Source organism: Microcebus murinus, chromosome 2 (genome assembly GCF_040939455.1).
Source record: "Microcebus murinus isolate Inina chromosome 2, M.murinus_Inina_mat1.0, whole genome shotgun sequence".
In the NCBI taxonomy this organism is placed as follows: domain Eukaryota; kingdom Metazoa; phylum Chordata; class Mammalia; order Primates; family Cheirogaleidae; genus Microcebus; species Microcebus murinus.
In genome coordinates, this window is record NC_134105.1 from 4,081,459 (window position 1) to 4,103,733 (window position 22,275).

General features: G+C 36.9%; 1 protein-coding gene across 7 annotated transcripts in view; it reads right to left on the minus strand.

The window, feature by feature from the left end:
* Positions 1-22,275, minus strand: part of RERE (arginine-glutamic acid dipeptide repeats) — a 405,018-nt gene that overhangs the window by 107,405 nt on the left and 275,338 nt on the right. For all 7 annotated transcript variants that reach the window (XM_075993756.1, XM_012791485.3, XM_012791482.3 and 4 more), the window contains 3 exons: positions 21,389-21,437; positions 17,464-17,588; positions 16,241-16,340 (listed from right to left, as the gene is read on the minus strand). In XM_075993756.1, coding sequence (XP_075849871.1) covers positions 16,241-16,340; positions 17,464-17,588; positions 21,389-21,437 — 274 coding nt within the window. The remainder of the gene's footprint in view (positions 1-16,240; positions 16,341-17,463; positions 17,589-21,388; positions 21,438-22,275) is intronic.

Below are 22,275 nucleotides of genomic sequence, written 5' to 3' on the forward strand. Positions count from 1 at the left end.
GGCTGGAGGATGACAGAAAAACCACAATTCTATCCATCTCACATAGGCACTAGTGAATCTATTCATACATGCTAAAATGACCTAGAAAGTATATGTTAAAGATTTTAACCAAATTCCTTCAATTAATTAAAACACACACACACACACACACACACACACACACACACACACACACACACACACACACACAGTCATGACCAGTTGCATCACTATTAAGAAAGAAACATTTATAAAAACTGCTTTAAATTGTACCTAGTAGAATTTAGGTCCAGAAATAATTGCTCCCAATCCATGGGCTCAGCAACACTTAATCTCGGTGTTTAATGTGCAAATCCAAGGTTGTACAAACAATATCATACTTAATCTTTCTGGCAACGATGATAAAGTTATGGCACAAAGAAGACCAAAGAGGCACACACTGAATCATACAAGGTCCAGAGGCAGGAACATTTCTGAGCAACTGCTCTTTTATCTGGAAACCTCCCCCAAGACCAGAGCTTTAGTAACTAAGTAATAAGCAAAAAGCCTCTGGGCAATCAAAGTACTGTCCCCATGCAATGGCCCTGGAGAACCAACAAGCTCCTCACTCTGAGTCTTAGAAACTTAGCTGCCTCGTAATTCTAGTTTTCCTAATCTAATAACAGATCTCAAAAGAAAAAAATGAGAAAGGCTATATGACTTCAAAACAGAGGAACAAAAAAAGAAAGAAAACTTGTAATAATAATAATAATAACAAAGAAACAAACAACAACAGAGGAGCAGCAGAAGACAGACTAACTGTGGGAGATACAAAAATTTTGCAATAATTATGCAAACCAAAGACCTTAAACTCTAACACTCCCACATTATTTTGGGTAACAGTCACCAGTAATGATCACTTAAAGGCATCAAGTAAAGGTAGACTTCATTTGAGAATACATGAAAATGTACACCTCATTTCTGAAATGGATTTAAAAAAAGAAAATGAGGAAAAGAGCTAATCTTCATAAAATTCTTGGATAACTGGTACTCCAAAGTACTGTGATAAGCCCAACAAATATTGTGGATGGGGAGAAGGCAAGCCAACCACAGACAGACAGCAGGGAATGCAGGAGAGGGGCAGTCCTGTGTAGTTACGAACCCCAGCCAGTGGCTGGGTAGGGGTAACAAGCAGCCTTTTGGAGAAAAAAGCTGGCCAGGGTAACATGGGTTGTCAGAGTCCAGCGGGGCTGGGCTCCAGGTGGGGCTGTGGGACTGGAATTAGAACAGACAACAGAGACTTAAAAAGCTATAGCTTCAAGGATAGCCTGGGATTAGCTTAGGCCAGCTCAAAGATCAAGCTTATAAACAATACAAGAGGCCGGGCGCTGTGGCTCACGCCTGTAATCCTAGCTCTTGGGAGGCCGAGGCGGGCGGATTGCTCAAGGTCAGGAGTTCAAAACCAGCCTGAGCAAAAGCGAGACCCCGTCTCTACTATAAATAGAAAGAAATTAATTGGCCAACTGATATATATATATAAAATTAGCCGGGCATGGTGGCGCATGCCTGTAGTCCCAGCTACTCGGGAGGCTGAGGCAGGAGGATCGCTTGAGCCCAGGAGTTTGAGGTTGCTGTGAGCTAGGCTGACGCCATGGCACTCACTCTAGCCTGGACAACAAAGTGAGACTCTGTCTCAAAAAAAAAAAAAAAAAAAAAAAAAAACAATACAAGAGCTTGCCCACAAGGGCTGCTGAGGAGCAATGCTCTCCCTACTGATGCAAGGATTGGGGCAGGCTGGACCTAGAGCAGGGGGCTGGGGCAGAAACTGAGGAAGAAATACTGTGCAACCTGGAAGGTCAGAATATATCAGTTAATACAGTAGTTATACATGACTGCTGTATTAGTTTTGTTATCTAAATAACTATATTCTTTACATAGAGAAAGCCAACTACAGAGAGAGAGAGACAGAGAGAGAGGGAGAAGGAGAGGGAAGGAGGGAGGGAGGGGAGAGGGAGGGAAGGAAGGAGGGATGGGGGAGGGAGAGAGAGAGGGAAGGAGGGGAGGAAGGGAGGGAGGATACAGGGTCTTACTATTAATATGTTGTCCATGCTGGCCTTGAACTCTTGGGCCCAAGTGATCCTCATGCCTCAGCATCCTGAGTAGCTGGGACTACAGGTGTGTACCACCATGCCCAGCTTTCTTATAGTATTTTATAAATCAAATATCCTCAAGATGTTACAGAAATATCACAGTCACTACTGGAAATATTTTTATACTCTCAGTATCAGAAAGTCCACACTTAAATCTAAACATGTCATAACAGATAGAAAAGGATAGAAAATAAAAATAAACTATTACAAACAAATTCAAAGTAAGTACTATAATTTATTTTAGTAATACTTTATATAGCAGTAATTTTAACTGTGGTAGGCCAAAAAGCGAGAAGCAGAAGATACCTACCATCAATTCCTGAAACCTGTGAATGTGACATTACTTAAAAAAAGGATCTTCACAGATGTGATCAAATTAAGGATCTTGAAATAAGCAGAACATTCTAGATTATCTAGGTGGGCCCTAAATCCAGAGAGGCAGTGGAGAAACCCAGACTAGAGAAGACACAGACACACAGAGGGGGAGAAGGCAATGTGAAGACAAACACAGGGAGACGCGGCCACAAGCCAAAGAGTGCTGGCAGCCACCAGGACCTGGAAGCTGCAAGGCATGAATTCTCCTCCAAGGGTCAGAAGGCGTGGCTCTGCTGACACCTTGATTTCAGATTCATGGCCTCCAGAACTGTGAAGGAATACATTTCCACTATTTTAAGCAAACAAGTGTGTGGTAACTGTTACAGCAGCCATAGAAAATTAATACACTAACCTTCAAAACTTGGGGGTAAAAAATTATTTAGGAGAATTTTATAAAAGAGCATTCTGAAGTATACTTCAAGTTAGTATAGGAAATGTATACTAGGACAGACATCATAAATGCTAGTACTTTACAGCACACTGTAAAGCTTGTGTTAATACATAAGCCCCTTTGAAACTCATGGGGTTTCAATCATAGAACTGACTTGTTCTGATTTGGTCTAACAATGAGCTGCTTATCTACATTATCAACACTTCCATCAAATGCCCTCCTACAAGGGCTCCGCAAACAGCAGAAACTCAAACATGTTTTTACTGAATAAATAAATGAATAAGTGACTTTATTAAGTGGCTACTTAAATATAAAAAGGCTAAGGGCTTTTATTTTGATTTGCTAAATACTTCCTATGTTATTAACACTTAACATAGGCTCAAAGATGTAAAATTTCTAACTGATCAATGTTAAGTGGACGTTTTCCCAAACACCACATAAATCTCAAAACAGTTTACCACTCTTTAGCACAGAAAGAAAAAAAAAAAAAAAACAACAACCTGATAAAGAAGTTTCTTCAATTAGAATGAACTTGCTAACTTTTGCCAAACAAAAGTAAAAGCTGAATCACATTCCTTAGTCCCTGCTGGGAGCCTAGGAATCAGGATGGAGACTCCCAGAAAGATTTCTAACTGGCTGAAGAGCAAATCCTCCAAATTACAGATTCCCTGACATTCCAAAAGAACTGCTGTAAGGCATTGGCCCCAATTCTATCCTGTCCCCAAGTTTAAATTGTTCTCTGTACATAAATATAAGACAGGGACGTTTATTAATTTGTAGATGATAACCACACTTATCTCAGAGAATTGTTACGAAGACTAAATGAATTCACTCATAAACATACTCTAACTTTTATCTAGCACATAAGCACTTAATCAATGATCACATTTTAATTTTGTTTTTATTAATGACATCAGGCAGTAGACCAATAGTTGATATCTGATAAAATGAAATTAACAGCGATAAAGGTCCTGTGCCTGGTTTGATATTCAGTGGAAAAGCTCTGGGGGTACAGAAATGGCTTAGCAAATGCAAATACACACAAAAAAATGAAGTAAAATAAAACAAGACTAACACACAGGACAAAAAAAGAATGTGATGAGGACACATTCAAGCCGAAACTGCACTGAGATGAGCTTCTGGTGTAATTGAGGGGCCATCCTCCTGTTACCTTACACTGATCAGACCAGGGGAATGTTGCTTTGGTGCGTGTGCCACAGTTTAAAAAACAGAGCTGACCTGGAAGAGAAAGAAAGTGGTAATATATACAAAACGCTGATACTACAACATGGAAGACACTTGAAGGCATTACCTGCAGTGAAAGAAACCGATCACAAAGGGCCACATATTGTATGACTCCACTTACATGAAATGTCCAGATTAGACAAATGCATAGAAACAGAAAGTAGATTAGTGTTTGCCTAAGGATGGTGAAGAGGGAAAATAAAAATGGAGAGTGACTACTAATGTGTATGAGCTCTAAAACTGATTGTGACAATGACTACAGAACTCTGTGAATATACTAAAAGCCATAAAAACATACATTTTAAATGGATGGGTTACATAGTACGTGAATTATATCCCAATAAAACTATTGTATAAAAAAGAGGCCGGGTGGGGTGGCTCACGCCTGTAATCCTAGCACTCTGGGAGGCCCAGGCGGGCGGATTGCTCAAGGTCAGGAGTTCAAAACCAGCCTGAGCAAGAGCGAGACCCCATCTCTACTATAAATAGAAAGAAATTAACTGGCCAACTAATATATATAGAAAAAATTAGCCGGGCATGGTGGCCCATGCCTGTAGTCCCAGCTACTCGGGAGGCTGAGGCAGGAGGATCGCTTGAGCCCAGGAATTTGAGGTTGCTGTGAGCAAGGCTGACGCCATGGCACTCACTCTAGCCTGGGCAACAAAGCAAGACTCTGTCTCAAAAAAAAAAAGAGAAGAAATGTAATCCTAGCACTCTGGGAGGCTGAGGCAGGTGGATTGAGCAAAAGCGAGACCACGTCTCTACTAAAAATAGAAAGAAATTAATTGGACAACTAAAAATATATAGGAAATAAATTAGCCGGGCACGGTGGAACATGCCTGTAGTCCCAGCTACTCGGGAGGCTGAGGCAGTAGGATCGCCTGAGCCCAGGAGTTTGAGGTTGCTGTGAGCTAGGCTGACGCCACGGCACTCTAGCCCAGACAACAGAGTGAGACTCTGTCTCAAAAAAATTTTTTCAAATTTTAAAAAAGAGAAGAAATGGCTTAAGAAACTTAAGCAGTTCAGAAGGCAAAGCAAAGCCAGGGCCACAACGGGAAGGGCTGCATTAGGAGCCAGACAGTGAAAAGAACCTACAGCAAGGCTTCCCTGGCAAAATAATCAAATATAAAACTACTGCTACAATAAGTAAGAAAGATGCCACTATCAGAGGTTGATAATATAAGTAGCCTTCTATCTCCCCATCCACCTTAGAGAAACTTAGGTAATAAATGCTCTGTCACATTTAGGGGAAAGAAGAAAGTAGGTAAAGTTCAACTTTTAAGTAAGCTACAGATAATCTAAAAAGGAAAAAAATATTAACGTATTAAATTTAAAAAGTCATCTTTATCCAAATAAGACAAAGAAAAAGAATAAATCGTGTAATTTGTGTTAAAAGTGGTATTACCTGGAACTTTAGAACAGAACTGTTTATGAATTTCTCAAACCAAAGAGAGCCACGCTGGTATAAATGTCTAAACACTTACACAATTTTCAAAACAATAGTTCAGAATGTTTCTAATTGGTAAAAGTACAAAAAAATGAAAGTTGAAAATTATATATTATAGTGATAATCAGTTGAAAGGTTTGGGTTATACCAGAAAACCTCAACTCCATGGTCTACTTCTGCATCTTCACTAATGCTATAATTAACAATACAACAAGCAGTAGACTTCAATATCTTGTTATTATATAAATAAAACACCAGCAACAGTGCTTGTCAAGATTGATTTATATAAGTTGCTGTTCTGAAATTTATTGGATTTCCATAATAAGAAATCATATAGCACATCAACTTTTCTCATTACTCTTCAACAAATCAAAAACCCTCAAAGAAAAAAAAACTACTACCCTACCTTAACCTAAGCCAGCAAACATTAACCATTTAATGTTGACTCATCTGAATGAAAAAGTAATAAAAAGAGAAGGCTGTAAGTAAAGGGTGTGGGTAAGGAATGAGCATCAGAAGGAGCCTGATCACATGTTCAGGCAAACTGTTATAAAAAGGCCTCCTGGCCATACCTTATTTGGGAGCTGAGAACTATGACACATTCATTTAAGTCAGAAGCACTACAAAGCTTATCTAGATTCAGATGCTTTAGTGAATCCATTCAAGATGAACAAACAAAATCTCTGATATCTACAGACTTAATTGTTTTAAAATAAGAAAGAAGATGAAAATGATCCTTAGAATAGGGTTATCTGCATATTCTGCTATGCCAACTTTAAAACACCAAGTTCTGGATGATCAAGTGTGACATGGACTTAAACCTGCTTTATTTGTTTATTCAGTTGTTCAATAGACATTTAGTATTTCTATAACATGTACCAGGCATTGGGCTAGGGCTCAGAAAACAAAGATGATTAACACTCAATGGTTAACAAATAGTGATATTTATAGGTCAGAGATAGAAAACTATTAAGCTACTGGAAGCCTTGAATCCTTTGTTGAAGGAGATGCAGGTGTGGATAAATACATAAGCAAACAAATATACACTCTCTTGAATATGTAAAAAGGTTAATCCAAATGTCTAAGAGCTACCCATATTTCAGGAAATAAAACTGTCCAGGCAGAGGTGAAATCTTTGCTACATGATTATAAATTGTACTTATATAAAGTGAGTGCATGTATGTTTAGTGTTGGTGAGAAAAGATAAACATAAAAATGACAATAAATTACTGAGAAGGAAAAGTCAAAACAATTCGAATTTTATTAGGAAATGGGAAAGATACCTGAGGCCCAAAACATGGAATCCAATCAGTTTAATAAAAATAAGTTGGCATTTTTTTTCCTTCTTTTTCTGGAGATAGGATCTCACTGTCACCCAGGCTAGAGTGCAGTGGTATCATCATAGCTCACTGCAACCTCAAACTCCTGGGCTTTAAGTGATCATCCTGCCTCAGACTCCCAAGTAGCTAGGATTTCAGGTGTGTGCCAACTACACTGGGCTGATTTTTTTTTTTTTTTTTTTTTTTTTACTATTTTTTTTGCAGAGATAAAGTCTTGCTATGTTGCTCAGGCTGGTCTCAAACTCCTGGACTCAAGTTATCCTCCCATCCCAGCCTCTAGAAGTGCTAGGATTACATGCATGAGCCACTGTATCCAGCTAGTGTGTTATTTTCTAGAAAAACCTCAGTCTCAAATTATAGGGCTTTTCTTCAGTTTCTAAGTATAAATACAAAGGTCTATTTTATAAAAGGCCAAATAAAAATAAGCAATCAAAGATGGCTGAATTAACTCCACAAAGACAGGCCACCTGTATGCTCACAGTATTATGTTTACAAATTTTATGTAAGCTAAAAGTGTCCAGGTGAGTTTAATGCAAACTGAGTATGAGGAAATACATACTTAGAATATACACAGAAACACTTCTGGACGAGATCCTCCAGGGGAAACACTATTGCTTTTTCATATTTTAACACAATCTTGTATCTAATGTAACACATTTATGGGTGTTCACAATTTAAAATATTAAAATATAATAAAACATGTAACTGCTACACATAAAGGAATATGCCCATTATCACTAAGAAATCCCTCCTCTTTCAATAAAAGGCCAACATGTTTTCACATCTGCTTCCTCTACAGCAGTACAAAACTAATTCTTATGTAAGAAGTGAAAAGATAAGAAATACATGTTAACATAAATGAGCAAACAAAGAAAAACTATGGTCTGAACTATCCTGCAAGTTCACCATTGGAACAAAAGTAATAAGTCATGTGGGCTATGAAAATAAGACATTTATTTATTAACTACTTCTGTGATTCTCCAATGAGACCTATTAAGAATGTATAGGCCGGGCGCTGTGGCTCACGCCTGTAATCCTAGCTCTTGGGAGGCCGGGGCGGGCGGATTGCTCAAGGTCGGGAGTTCAAAACCAGCCTGAGCAAGAGCGAGACCCCGTCTCTACTATAAATAGAAAGAAATTAATTGGCCAACTGATATATATATAAAAAATTAGCCGGGCATGGTGGCGCATGCCTGTAGTCCCAGCTACTCGGGAGGCTGAGGCAGGAGGATCGCTTGAGCCCAGGAGTTTGAGGTTGCTGTGAGCTAGGCTGACGCCACGGCACTCACTCTAGCCTGGACAACAAAGTGAGACACTGTCTTAAAAAAAAAAAAAAAAAAAAAAAAAAAAGAATGTATACATGTGGATCAAGTCTTATATAACCTGAGAACAATCTGCATTAAGTTAAAATGGGCTAAACCCTCCAAAGAGAAAGCAGAGGTTGCCAGAATGGATAAAAAAAAAAAAAAGCAAGAAACAACTAAAGAACTAAAGCATACAAGAGATATACTTCACATACAAAGAAAAACAAGATTCAAACTAAGAAGCTAGAAGAAGATATACCATGCAGACAACAAGCATAAGAAGGGAGAGTGACTGTATTAACCAGACAAAATAGACTTCAAGATAAAGAGTTATTAGTAGACACAAGGAAGATTATACTAAAAAGGTAAAAGGGTCAATACATGGAAAGAGATATAAATATTGTAAATGTTCTTGTGCCTAACAACTTCAAAATATACGAAAGTAAAAATTAACAGAACCAAAAGGAAAAATAACCATATCCACAATCATTGTTGGAGACTTTAATGTATCTCTCTCAGTACCTGTCAATACAAGTAGATTTTTTAAAAGATAGTATGATATAGAAGATCTGAATATCACTTTGAAAAGACTGACAATTATATAACTGTAACCCAATAACTGCAGAGTATAAACTCATTACAATATACATGGAACATTAGCCAAGAGATATCACATGCTGTGTCCAGAAAGAAGTCTCAACAGATTTAAAAACACTGAAATCTTACTGAGTACTCTCTGCCCACAACAGAATTAAATTAGAAATCACTAACAAGGCCAGGCTTGGTAGATCACACTTATAATCTCAGTACTTTGGGAGGCCGAGGCAGGAGGATCACTTGAGGCCAGGCTGCAGTGAGCTATGATCATGCCACTGCACTCCATCCTGGGTGACACAGCAAAACCCTGTCCCTACTGGGGGGGGGGGATGCACGCATGGGGGAAGAAATGAACAACATTCCTCACCAAAAGATTTAGAGAAGCCCTATGTATCTGGAAATTAAGCAATTTAATTCTACATAATTTATGAGAGAAAGAAGAAATCACCACAAAATATATATATATATATATATATGTATCAGAAATATCTTTAACAGAACAATAATGAAAATTTGTGATAGGCTCTAGTTATCTAAGAGCCCACTTCAGGAAGCTAGGAAAAAAATTATCATATTAAACCCGAAATAGGTAGAAAACAAATTAATAAATATAAAAATGTAAATCAATGAAATAGACAACCAACAGAGGAAACAATGAAACCAACCCCTAGTTCCTGCAAAGATCGATCGATAATGTTATTAAATCTGTACCTAGATTGATCAGAGGAAACAAATTAGAAATATCAGAGTGAAAGAGGGATCAACATTACAGATCCTAAAGATATTAAAAATATAGGAATAAATTTAATATTTGCCAATGATCTGATAACTCAAATGAAATGTACAAAATGCTTAAAAGACAGAGATTAACAGATTACCAAACAGACACAGGAAGAAATACAAAATTTGAATAGGCCTGTATCATTTGCAATATTAAAACTTTCAATAAAAAATACTTATATGGCCGGGCGCTGTGGCTCACGCCTGTAATCCTAGCTCTTGGGAGGCCGAGGCGGGCGGATTGCTCAAGGTCAGGAGTTCAAAACCAGCCTGAGCAAGAGCGAGACCCCGTCTCTACTATAAATAGAAAGAAATTAATTGGCCAACTGATATATATATATAAAATTAGCCGGGCATGGTGGCGCATGCCTGTAGTCCCAGCTACCCGGGAGGCTGAGGCAGAAGGATCACTCGAGCCCAGGAGTTTGAGGTTGCTGTGAGCTAGGCTGACGCCACGGCACTCACTCTAGCCTGGGCAACAAAGCGAGACTCTGTCTCAAAAAAAAAAAAAAAAAAAAATACTTATATGACTTCACTGTGAATCCTAGCAAACACTTAACAAAGAAAAAAATAATCAATCCTTTGCAAATTCTTTAAGAAAACATTAAGAGAAGTACTTCTGAACTAATTTTTTGAGGGCAAAATTACTGATATCAAAACGAAAGTTCACACTATAAAATTTCATATTACAAAAAAAAAGAAGACTACAGCTCAACATTCCTCATGAACACAAATATAAAATTCCTTAATAAAACATGAGCAAATTGAATCCAATAGTACATGATGACCAAGCAAGATTTGTCCTAGGAATGAATAGTCGGCTTAACATTTAAAATCAATCAGTGTAATTCACCATATTAACGAAATAAAGGAAACCAATATGATGATCTCATTAGATGCAAAAGGAGGGGGGAAGAAACTGACAAAATTCAATGCCTATTCACAATAAAAATATCAACAGCTTGGATATAAAAGGGAACATTCACAACTTGATTAAAAAGCAACAAAAACTCTACACTGTACTTAATAGCGAAAGACTGAATGCTATCTTAGCTGTCCACTCTCATCACTTCTATTCAATATTATACTGGAGGTACAAGGGAGTGCAATAAAGCACAAAATAGAAATAAAACACGTAGACCAGAAAGGAAGAGGTAAAAACTCCTGTCTGTGTTTGCACATGACATGATTGTATACCCAGAAAATCCAAAGGAATCAACCAGTAAGCTACTAGAGCCTATCAGTGAATTTAGCAGGGTCAAAGGATACAAGGTCAACATATAAAAATTGATTCTATTTCTGTTTTTTTGATGAACATTTAAAAATTAAAATTAAAAAATACAATTTTACTTACAATGGAATCCTCAAACAGGGAACAGGAGTATGTTTAACAAAATATGTATAAGACATGTATAATGAAAACTACAAAATCTTACAGCAAGAAATCAAAGAAAGCCTGGCATGAGCCTATAGTCCCAGCTACTTTGGAAGTTAGGCAGGAGGACTTCTTGAGCCCAGGAGTTTGACTACAGCCTGGGTAATAGGAAGACCCCATTTCCAAACAAATAAAAATAAAGTAAAATAAAACTTTTAATAATAGAGAGATATATCATGATCATAGATTGGAAGATTCAACATTGTTAGGATGTTAATTAATGCAATCCCAATTAAAATTTCATCAGACTTTTTAAAAATTAGAAATTGGCAAACTGATTCCAAAATTTATATGGAAATACAAATGACCTAAAACTAAAGCAATCTTTAAAAAACAGCTATAAAGCAGGAAGACTTATACTACTACCCAAAGTCAAGACTTCCTATACAGCTACAGTATTCAAAACATTGAGGTCATGATAAAGATAGACATTAGATCAATGAAACAGAACAGATTCCAAAAAAAGACCCAAACACATACAACTCATTGTCAACAAAGGTGTTTAGGCAGTTGAATGAGAAAAGTAAAGTCTTTATTAATGATGCTCCAACAACTGGTATCTGTGTGGGGGAAAAAAAAAAATCAACGTTCCCTCCCTAACTTGTGTCACATATAAAACTAATTCAAAATGAATCACAGACCTAAGTGTAGGAACCAAAACTTCTAGAAGAAAGCTAAGATATAATCTTTGTAATCCTGGAATAAACAGAAATACCTCCATGAAAGGAAAATAGTGATTAATTACACTTTGGCAAAATTAAATATTAAAGACATAATTAAGGAAAAAAGTCATGGAAGATATCATTCACAAAACATAGATCAAAGAAATTCTATCTAAGGTCAGGCACAGGGCCTCACATCTGTAATTCTAGCACTTTGGGAGGCTGCGGTGGGAGGATCACTTGAGGCCAGAAGTTTAAGACCAGCCTGGGCAACACAGCGAGACTCTATCTCTAAAAAAAAATTTAAAAATAAATTCATGATAGCATGTGCCTATAGTCCCAGCTACTCAGGAAGCTGAGGCAGGTGGATACATTGAGCCCAGGAATTTGAGGTTGCAATGTGCTATGATCACATCACTGCAAGCCACTCTGGGCAGCAAAGAGAGACCCTGAATCTTTAACAACAACAAAAAGGAATTCTCCCTAAAATATAAAAAGAACTCTTAATAACTAAATTATAAAAGACAAACAAAATGATTTTTAAAAATAGGCAAAAGATCTGAAAAGATGCTATATAAAAAAAGATATACAAATGGGCAATATAGACATGAAAAGATGCTCAATAGTTTTAACAATGAGAAAATTCAAATGAAAACATCAATGAAATATCACTAATACCCATTTACCAACAATACCAACAAGTCTTGGTAAGGATGCTGAAGAACAGAAATTCTAACACACTATTGATGGGAATATAAAACAGTACAACCATTCTAGAAACCTGTTTCACCGTTTTTTGCAAAGTTTCCTATATACATGTAATCCTGCCACTCCACTCCTAGGTATTTACTCAAAAAATTGAAAATATATGTCCACACAAAGACTTGTACAACGTTGATAACACCTATATTTATAATGGCCCAAAGCTTGGAAACTGCCAAAATGGCCATCACCAGGTACAAGGATACAAAATTGCTGAATATGTATGTCCACTATGATACTAGTAAAAAGGAATGAACTACTGACACATGAAACAACATAAATGCATATCAAAATCATAATGCTGAAGGAAGACAAACCCAAAGGATTATATACTATATGACTCCATTTATACAACATTCTAGGAAACACAAACTACTCTAAAATAACAAAACATATCAGTGGTCATCTGAGATTAGAAACAGAAAAGGATTATAAAAGGGCATGAGGCAACTTTTGGGGGTACTGGAAATGTTTTGTATCTTGACCCTCATAGTAGTTTCATTAAATGTATTCACTAAGAAGACTCACCAAATTATAGGCTTTAAATCAGAACAGTTTATTATACATAAATTTTGCAAGTTGTTTTAAAAATTACACACTAAAAATCTCATTTATGAAAAATTAAGAAAAAAAGTTAAAATAAGTAATCCAAGAGTTTCCATTTAAATACAGGTCCAAAGGCTGGACAAGGTGGCTCATGCCTATAATCCTAGCTAGCACTCTGGGAGGCCAAGGCGGGTGGATCGCTCAAGGTTAGGAGTTCAGGACCAGCCTGAGCAAGAGCAAGACCCCGTTTCTACAAAATAGAAATAAATTAATTAGACAACTAAAAATACATATAGAAAAAATTAGTCAGGCACGGTGGTGCATGCCTGTAGTCCCAACTACTCGGGAGGCTGAGGCAGAAGGATTGCTTGAGCCTGGGAGTTTGAGGTTGCTGTGAGCTAGGCTGCCGCCACAACACTCTAGCCCAGGCAACAGAGAGAGACTCTGTCTCAAAAAATAAAAAATATAAATAAATGAATGAATGAATGTAGGTCCATATATAACTGTCATAATGAACTGAGAGTTCAAAAATTTTCTATTAATAACTACAGTTTTAAAAATTAAACTATTTATTAAAATAGTTTAATAAATTAAACTATTTATTTAAATGCACTTATACTTAAATAGTCCTACTGGGATGTTCAACACACTCTGAGGTGGCCATACAGATTTCATATATTTTAAATTTCTATTGCGCTGGGTAGTAGGAAATACTCACTAATCACTCACAGGTTGTTTGTTTGTTTTTATAGAGATGAGGTCTCACTGTGTTGCCCAGGCTGGACTCAGACGCCCATGCTCAAGTGATCCTCCAGCCTCAGTCTTCTCCAAAGTAGCTGGAACTACAGGCACACACCACTGCACCGGGCTCCCACTCACAGGTTTATTCTAAATTGATAGTGCTATACTCTAAGAAAACAATAAATACTTCTCACACAACAATGTAATTTATTACTTAATTTATTACTTAACAGAGCTCAAGTCTTCTATTACTCCAGGGAAGTCAAAATAAACAGTAACTTCTCTCAAGCTTTTTTCATTCACTTTACTTTTCATTAAGGGGCTACAACTAAAACTCTCTGTAAGTTAATACAACAATGAAGTACAAAAATTAAAACAGCACTAAACTTTCTACTCATCACAAAATAATCACATAGTGTGCAGTACTTTGGTAGCTAAATGTACCTGTATTACATAACTCAAGACACCTGAGCCATCATGGGCCAGTATAGACAGGAAGAATTTCAAGTGATGGAAAGGCAATGTCATGGAAACAAAAAATCATAAAACCAAAACCCTCTGGGAATGCTAACAAAACCTCCAGAAAGAACTTGTCACAAAGAACTGTGAAAAAAATAGTTGAAATTATTTCTGTACAGAAGCATGTTCTACAGAATTCTTAGAGGATTTGGAATAATAAAGTGAATATATCATATAAATTCAGGAAAGTGCCAAAAATAGACATTTAATTAAATACGGGGAAATTTTCATTATTTGAAATTCAACTGATTAACAGTCATGAAAGCAGAATTTTTTAAAATAAAGCTTTTATACAAAAAACTGAGCAGAAAAAAGTCCCCATCAAAGAATTTCTTTGAATGTACACACACTTTTAAGGTACTCTAAATTCACAGACATTCACACCTAATGTACCAAAGCCACTGTTTGCAATATCACCAATCTCCGAGTCTTAGCTTCCTCACCTGTAAAATAATTTCAAGGGTCTGTTTTGGCTCAATCATTGTATGTTCAGAATAAAGATTTCTTATTTAAAAACAAAACAAAACACTATCAATCACTCAGAAAGTACACAAATATGCTCTATGGTAATATGAAAAAACATTCAGTTATTTGGAGCACAGCATACCCCCAGCAAAGTCACTCAAATACTGTATGATATTCAAGAAACCAAATTAGACAAGAATAGAAATCAACCATATCGTCAGATATCTATGTTTACTCGAAAACAAGCTGGGTAGTAGAAACTATGTAGTAAAAAGATCCCTAAATCAGGAATGAGGATTATTTTCTTTCCTCTCTTAGGAGCTTTTGGGATTGTCAGCAGTGAAGTCGTCTGGCCTTTTTAAGCCTTTCGTTTTTTATCTATTTAGAAACTGGAACAGATGATCATGAAAGTCCCTTCCTTCCAACTATAGTGACCTCTCAAGAAGAAAAGAAAGAAAGGAAAAAAAAAGGTGAGTGGGGGGAGGGTCTTAAATGACATTTACTTAATCATTAGAAGAGTTGCTTGGCCTCAGGCTCAGTATCCTATGCAAACATACATAAACATGAAGACTCAATATATCAGAAATTGATTCTATAAATATTCATTATTACTTCTTCAGATTTGATGATTTCACATTAGTAACCAAACAGAGAGAAATTATTTCATGTAACTTTAAAATACATTACTTTGCCTATACAGTCCAATAGTATATAGCCTAAGGCCAAATAAAGTGCCCCCCCCAAGTAAATTGGTTTCAGTAATCATATTGTTTGTAGTAGTGTGCCGTTATTCTGAGCTGCTATGTGTATAATACGAGATTAAAGCAAATGAGTAATTATGGTGGTATGCCACGTAACCAACTCAGTAACATTAGGCTCATTTGCTTCATTTTAGTCTGGATTTTTAAGAAATAGTTATTTTTAAAACTTAATTTTTATTTTATAATCATATGAAATATTAACATGGTTCCAAGATAAATTCTATAAAAAACAAGTTTATCTCCAAATAGCCTAGCTTCTTCTCTGTCCCTCTATGCACTCTGAAACGCATGGTCTCAAACACAGTAAACGTTAAAAGCATAGCTCTGGATTCCAATCTTGAGTGTATGACCTTGGATTGTGACTTGATCTAAATTTATTTCTTCATGTCTAAAAAGGTGAAAATAATAGAACCTACTTTAGACAGGTATTGGGAGGATTAAATGAGATCATCTATGCATAGTACTCAGCTTGTAAGACCCCTGTAAGTATCAACCACTGCTATTAGGATCTCATTTGAGGTTCACTACAATCCTGCAGCAAAGACATATTAGGAAATGACCCTGGAGGTGCCACATCCCTGGCCTGACATTACACACACAATGGCCAAGATCACAACTCATCTTTAGATCCCGGCACCACACCACAGTGCTCACTCTTGAGACTGCAGGCTACTTCATGCTCCATGCTCATCGCACATTCCCTGCAGCCAGTCCAGGAAAAAAGAACTGTCTTCCCACCCGGGATGACTTCCAGAGACTTACTGTGTTCAGCGCATTGAGAGTCGTGTCATCCCGAGAGGCTGCGACGCAGCCATCTTCTGTGGAGCCTCCATCACACATGCCTGCAAATGCCGCCATGCTCCTTCGGAGGAAAGGAAGTGTTTTGCCTTCATCAGTACAGAGATTTTGACCCTCAATTTTCAGAGTACATTTTCAGCCTAGACCAAATGCCATTACTACCATGCATGATAAACCAGAGTTCTCAGTCCTGCCTGTGATCTTGTTTAAAAAAAAAAAATCCTTTTTTAAAAATTCCTCTACTGGTAACCCTTAACTCACTCAGAAAAATGTTACATTTAATTGGGTTCATTTATGTTATTTCTTCCATGCTGTATTAGTACTAAGATTTTAGATTTTAGGGTATGAACAATCTAAATCCATTTGCCACAATATTCTGCGCTAGATTACAATCTTTTGAAAGAAAAGTCTCCCCAAAACTGTGTGAAATTAGGTTCTCTGCAACTTTATTTCCTCTCATTCTATAGAATAAACTACCTTTAGCTGAATTAAAAGTGAAAAATCAGAGATAAAAACCTCTTAGTAGTCACTGACTCCACCTAAGCATTCTCATCTCTACTGTACATCACCATACAGAGCACTGCTCACTAGAAAATAGCCACAGCTAAAATTCAGATGCCTTGACCCTTGCTTTCATGTTTTTCCTGTTGCACACTGTTGATGCTGCAGTGAATCCCAGAAATCACTGAAGACAAAGGAAGGCTTCCTGTCTGCTCTAACACACGAGAGGAATGAATTTAAACTTCTATCTTGCATCTGAGGCATTTGAATATTAGCAAATTCTATGGGATAATCACAGGTAAATGTACTAATGTAGGTAAGTCACAAAAATGTCAAGTTCAGTTTAGACACTAATGGACAGCCATGAAGTACAGAGATAACATAAAATCTGTAATAGAATTTAAGATGGGCTTAATGACTCAAATTAACTCAACTGGACTGAGAGGTATTGATAATTGCATGTGCGGCTTACAAGAAGGAAAAAAAATGACTTTACCATGATAAACTACTTTTCTCTGGCAATAAGGATCAGGGCCCTGATTACAGAGGGTGTAACAAAACTTAAAGTTAGAGAACGCACAAGATATATATATATAAAATCTCAGGGAAAAAGGAGAAAGTTTACTGCCTACTAATCAATTCAGATGGCCTAATCTGGAGAGCAGGATGGGGCGGATTCCTATTACCTTGCTGCCCTCAGGTACATAAGGAGGTCACAGTCATTAACTCCAGGCATCCAGACCAGTTCCTCATGTTGGGTCACTGTATCACCATCTGGAGAAGGAAATGGTTGCAAATCTGGAAGTTTGGCCTGTAAGAAAGGGATGGAAACACCACAATCAATGTGTATATTATAAAAAGCTGTTTTGATTAGCAGTCCTTCAGAACAGATGCAATGGTTTACTGAGCCTCTTTTGGACAGCAGAAAAAGAACAGCAAAACCATGAGTCATATAAACTGGCCACATATACCACGTGTCAGGATCATTTTGCCATTGAAGATTTCACAATAGATTGCTTAATCTCTATTTAGGGAGTAGCAAACAGCATCAAAGTAAACCAATGCCAGCATGATCCAAAGAGTGAAACAGAAATGGACACATGTGAATAAAAAAAAAACAAAAAACAGAAAATGTCTTAGGAGATAATAGCTACTTGATAAAGAAGGAAAACACATATACATTTCCAGTATAACAAGTTTACAAAGAAGACACAGGCAAATAATAAAACCTCACTTAAGGATATTTGCTAAAACATGAGGTGAACTATCCTATTAGATTAATGTTACACTAAAGACAGTCAATAGCAATACAAGTCACGGTCAACATCAAAAAAAGAACAAATATTAGGCCAGGCACGGTGGCTCACGCCTATAATCCTAGCACTCTGGGAGGCCAAGGCGGGCGGATTGCTCAAGGTCAGGAGTTCGAGATCAGCCTGACCAAGAGTGAGACTCCGTCTTTACTATAAATAGAAAGAAATTAATTGGATATCTAAATATATATATGTGATTTCCTATGTGATTTGGGGATCCAAATGGTTGATAAGGGAGAAGCTGCATTTATTCAGCAAATGAATGAAGGAATGATAGAATATCACTATTTTGAAATCCCTAATAAAATAATGTACCTAAGGAGCAACCAGGGCCAGGCGCAGTGTCTCACTCCTGTAATCGTAGCACACAGAGGCAGGAGGATTGCTTGAGCTCAGGAGTTTGAGACCAGCCTGAGCAAGAGCAAGACCCCATCTCTACTAGAAATAGAAAAATTAGCTGGGTGTGGCAGTGCACACCTGTAGTCCCAGTTACTTGGGAGGCTGAGGCAGAAGGATCACTTGAGCCCAGAAGTTTGAGGTTACAATGAGCTATGATGATACCACTGGACTATATCCAAAGTGACAGAGCTAGACTCTGTCTCCAAAAAAAAAAAAAAAAGGGCAGCAAACAGTGGCTGCTAATTATTATTAATATCATCAGAAGATAGACATATTTGCCCCTGGCAGAAGTTTATACCACCATCATGAAGTATTCCTGCAGGAAGTAGGACACCAAACTAGAATGTGATCAAACCTCCAGATTGAACTACTATTTCTGAAGAATTGCAAAGGACACGTAACAAGTATAATGATATGTGAAGATTCCATCAGTCAAATCTAGACCATGGGATATCCCATAGGACAAAACACTCAGCTTCTTTAACACATACACTGGGGGAAGGGAGGACCTATAAATTAAGAGATTTAAGAGACATATCAACCAACTGCAATGACTGGCTCTCATTTAGATTCCAATTTGAACTATAAAATATAAAGAGAGAAAGATACAGACAACCAGGGAAATCCCAACATAGTAAACACTTGAATATTAAAAAATTGCTAATTTTTATTTGCTGTGATATATGGTGATTGTGTCTTCTAAAAGCACACTTATCTTTGGAATAGTCACACGTAAAATGATATATTTGTGATTCATTTCAAAATAATGGCAGAAGAGGTATGAGGGAAAATAAATGAAACCAGTTAGACTTGGAATTGATATTTGTGAAACTTGAGTAACGAGGAAAAGGGCTTTATTGTAGTATTTTTTTCCCCTGCTTTTGTATACAGTAATATTTTCCCTATTAAAAACGTAGAAATTTTCAAGACAGTAAATGTTGCCAATTCATTAAAGTAGTACTGTTATTTTTGGTGCTCCAAAACATTTCTTTTCAAAAATAAAGCAAAGCATATAGAATATATTTAAAATCTGATGTAAACTTTTGATTTTTAAATGATAGTATACAAAAATCCAAGCACAGTAAATATGGCCCTTTTCCAAGAATTTAAGCATCTTTTACTTAGGAACCACCTTTTCTGTTATGATAGGAAAAAAAATCTGTAAGATGAAAGTCTGGTACAAAGATTTCAGGACACAGGAAACATATAGTGAAAGGAAAAGAAAATAGGTGGGAAAATACACTGCAAGAGAAAAGGAGATGTAACACAGTGGTACCAGGCACTAGATTCCTTGATTAAAAATATGGTTACACTCAAGAGTACAGTGAGATGGGCTTAGATGGTACAGAGGCGGTAGTCAGGCCCCACCTAGTAAATACACCGAGAAAAGGCTATACTTGAACAAAGTAGACATTAAGTCAAGTGTCCTCTTGCAGCTTCTTTCTGCCTGTATCAGTTAATAATATCAGTTATAATAATTCCAAATCTGGAATGAGAAGTGTCTTCTAGAAATTATATGCTCCTGATGGTTTCTGTATTTTAGTTCTAATATCCCTTCACTTCTTTTTTATTATGAGTTAAAAATAGGTTCTCTAAGAATGTGAATGACATATAGGAAGTACTTAATATCTAGACAGAAAAATGAATAACTAGACAGACCACCTCTATGCCCTTACAATGCTTGCTGCTACCTGTATCTCATGTACCTAGATAGGATAGTCATAGTTGTTGACTCCCTAACATCCACTCCACTTCCAATGATAGTCTAAGTAAACCATGTTAAACCTGTTTTCCTCATGGTTTAGAAACAGACACATGACCCAATCCATGGCAATAAGATATGGGATTACTGAGGACATTTTGGGGAAATTTTTCTTGCTAAGGGGAAAAGAAGGATGATTTCTTTCTTTTTCTCATTATTTGCTGATTTCATTCATTGTAAGATCTATTATTATTTTATATGCATTTAGAAAAAATTAATATGGCCAATGAATTATAATCACACCACAGAATGTACAATGAAGCCCCACTTCACAGATAAAATGTGAAGGAAAAAAGAGCATCTTAGAATGAGAGAAATTCAGCTACATGGAGGACAGGGGAAAATCTCAGAGAAGCACAGCAGAGCCCTGGGTCCTTCCTGAGCAGGATATCCTGACATGTGAGACATAAACAGCCATGTTGAGAAAGAATCCTGCCAAAGTATCCTAACTGATACTGACATCAAAAACAGAACAATCTTAGTAAACTCAATAAAACATGAAAGGGCACAGGTCATGACACAGCAAGCTTCTGACTGAAAAGTATCCTAACCATCTTGACTCTCCCGCAGGAAAAGAGGTTTTAAAAATCTTTTTAAATAAAAGTATGTGGTGACCAAATGTTCACCAATGAATGAATGGGTAAACAAACTATGATACACACATATGATGGATTCAGACTCAAAAAGGATGGAAATTCTGATGCATTACATAACATGGATGAACGATGGGGTCATTAAGTGAAATAACCCAGTCACAAAAAGACAAATACAGTATGATTCCACTCATATGAGGGACTTATATGTGGTAGAATAGTCAAATATGGATACAGGAAACAGGATAGTGGTTGCCAGGGACTTGCAGGAGTGGGGAATTGGGAGCTACTGCTTAATGGGTACAACAATTAATGTACTTAACGCCACTGAGCTATACGCTTAAATATAGTTAAGATGGTAAATTTTACATTATGTATATTTTACTATAATTTTTTTAAAACTATGTGGTGATCTAAAAAAAAAAAATGAATTTATACAAAATTCCCTACAGCATTAACAATTCTGAGACGTCGCTCAACAGAATAAAGGGCCAGCAGACTAATAAGAAATAAAAACCTAAAGAGCTACTAATATTTACTTTACCTGATGGCTAGGACCAACACGGATTTCCCCCTGGGTACTGTTCAGCCTCCTGTCACGAACAGAGAAGATTAAGTTAGCACAATATAGTTCTGACATAAACATTGACACATTTTTCAAGGAAAGTAATTCATTTCAAATAAATGAGGGATAACTCAGGAAGAATTAGTTTCCTCACTACTTCTAATGTTGCCCTGTACATGTCCACCAACCCATCTCTAAAACATTTTCCTTTTAAAAACCTGGTGACTGCAGCTTCCTGTCTATCCTCCTATACCATCATTCTTTCATGCCTCATGAAAGAGAGGCAGGCATTAATTTAGTACAATCCCAGTCAGACATTTCTTCTTTTCAAAAACATTTCAGGGTACCCTACCGTAAACCTTATTAAATATAAATGAGAAAACCTATGGTTCCTAGGACATGGCTGGGTTATTCAGCCAATCATTTATTCATTCAATAAATAGGTATTAAGTACCTACTATAAAGCAGGAATTGCCCTCGGAATTAGGGATAAAGAAACAAACAAAATGCTGCCCCTGCCTTCTTGGAACTTACAGTCTAATTGAGGAAAAATAAACAAACAATAGGTCTGATGATGGTAAGTGCCAAGAATTAAGTGTATGGTAAATGATGAACTATTATACAGATCTTATTTAATAATAAAGTAGAGCATACACAGAGATGAAAAATTAAGGGAATGAACCCAGCAGGCACAGAAGGTAAAAGAGCTTCTCTCCCTTTTGTCTCTGCCACTCTGACTGCTCTTGAAATACTCTCCCCTCCTTTGCTCCAAATCCATACTAGCCAGGTTCCCTTTAAAAGCCATGATTTTCAAGAAGCCTTTCTTGATCTCCTGCCCATTTCTCCCCCATCTCTAAAATGTGTGG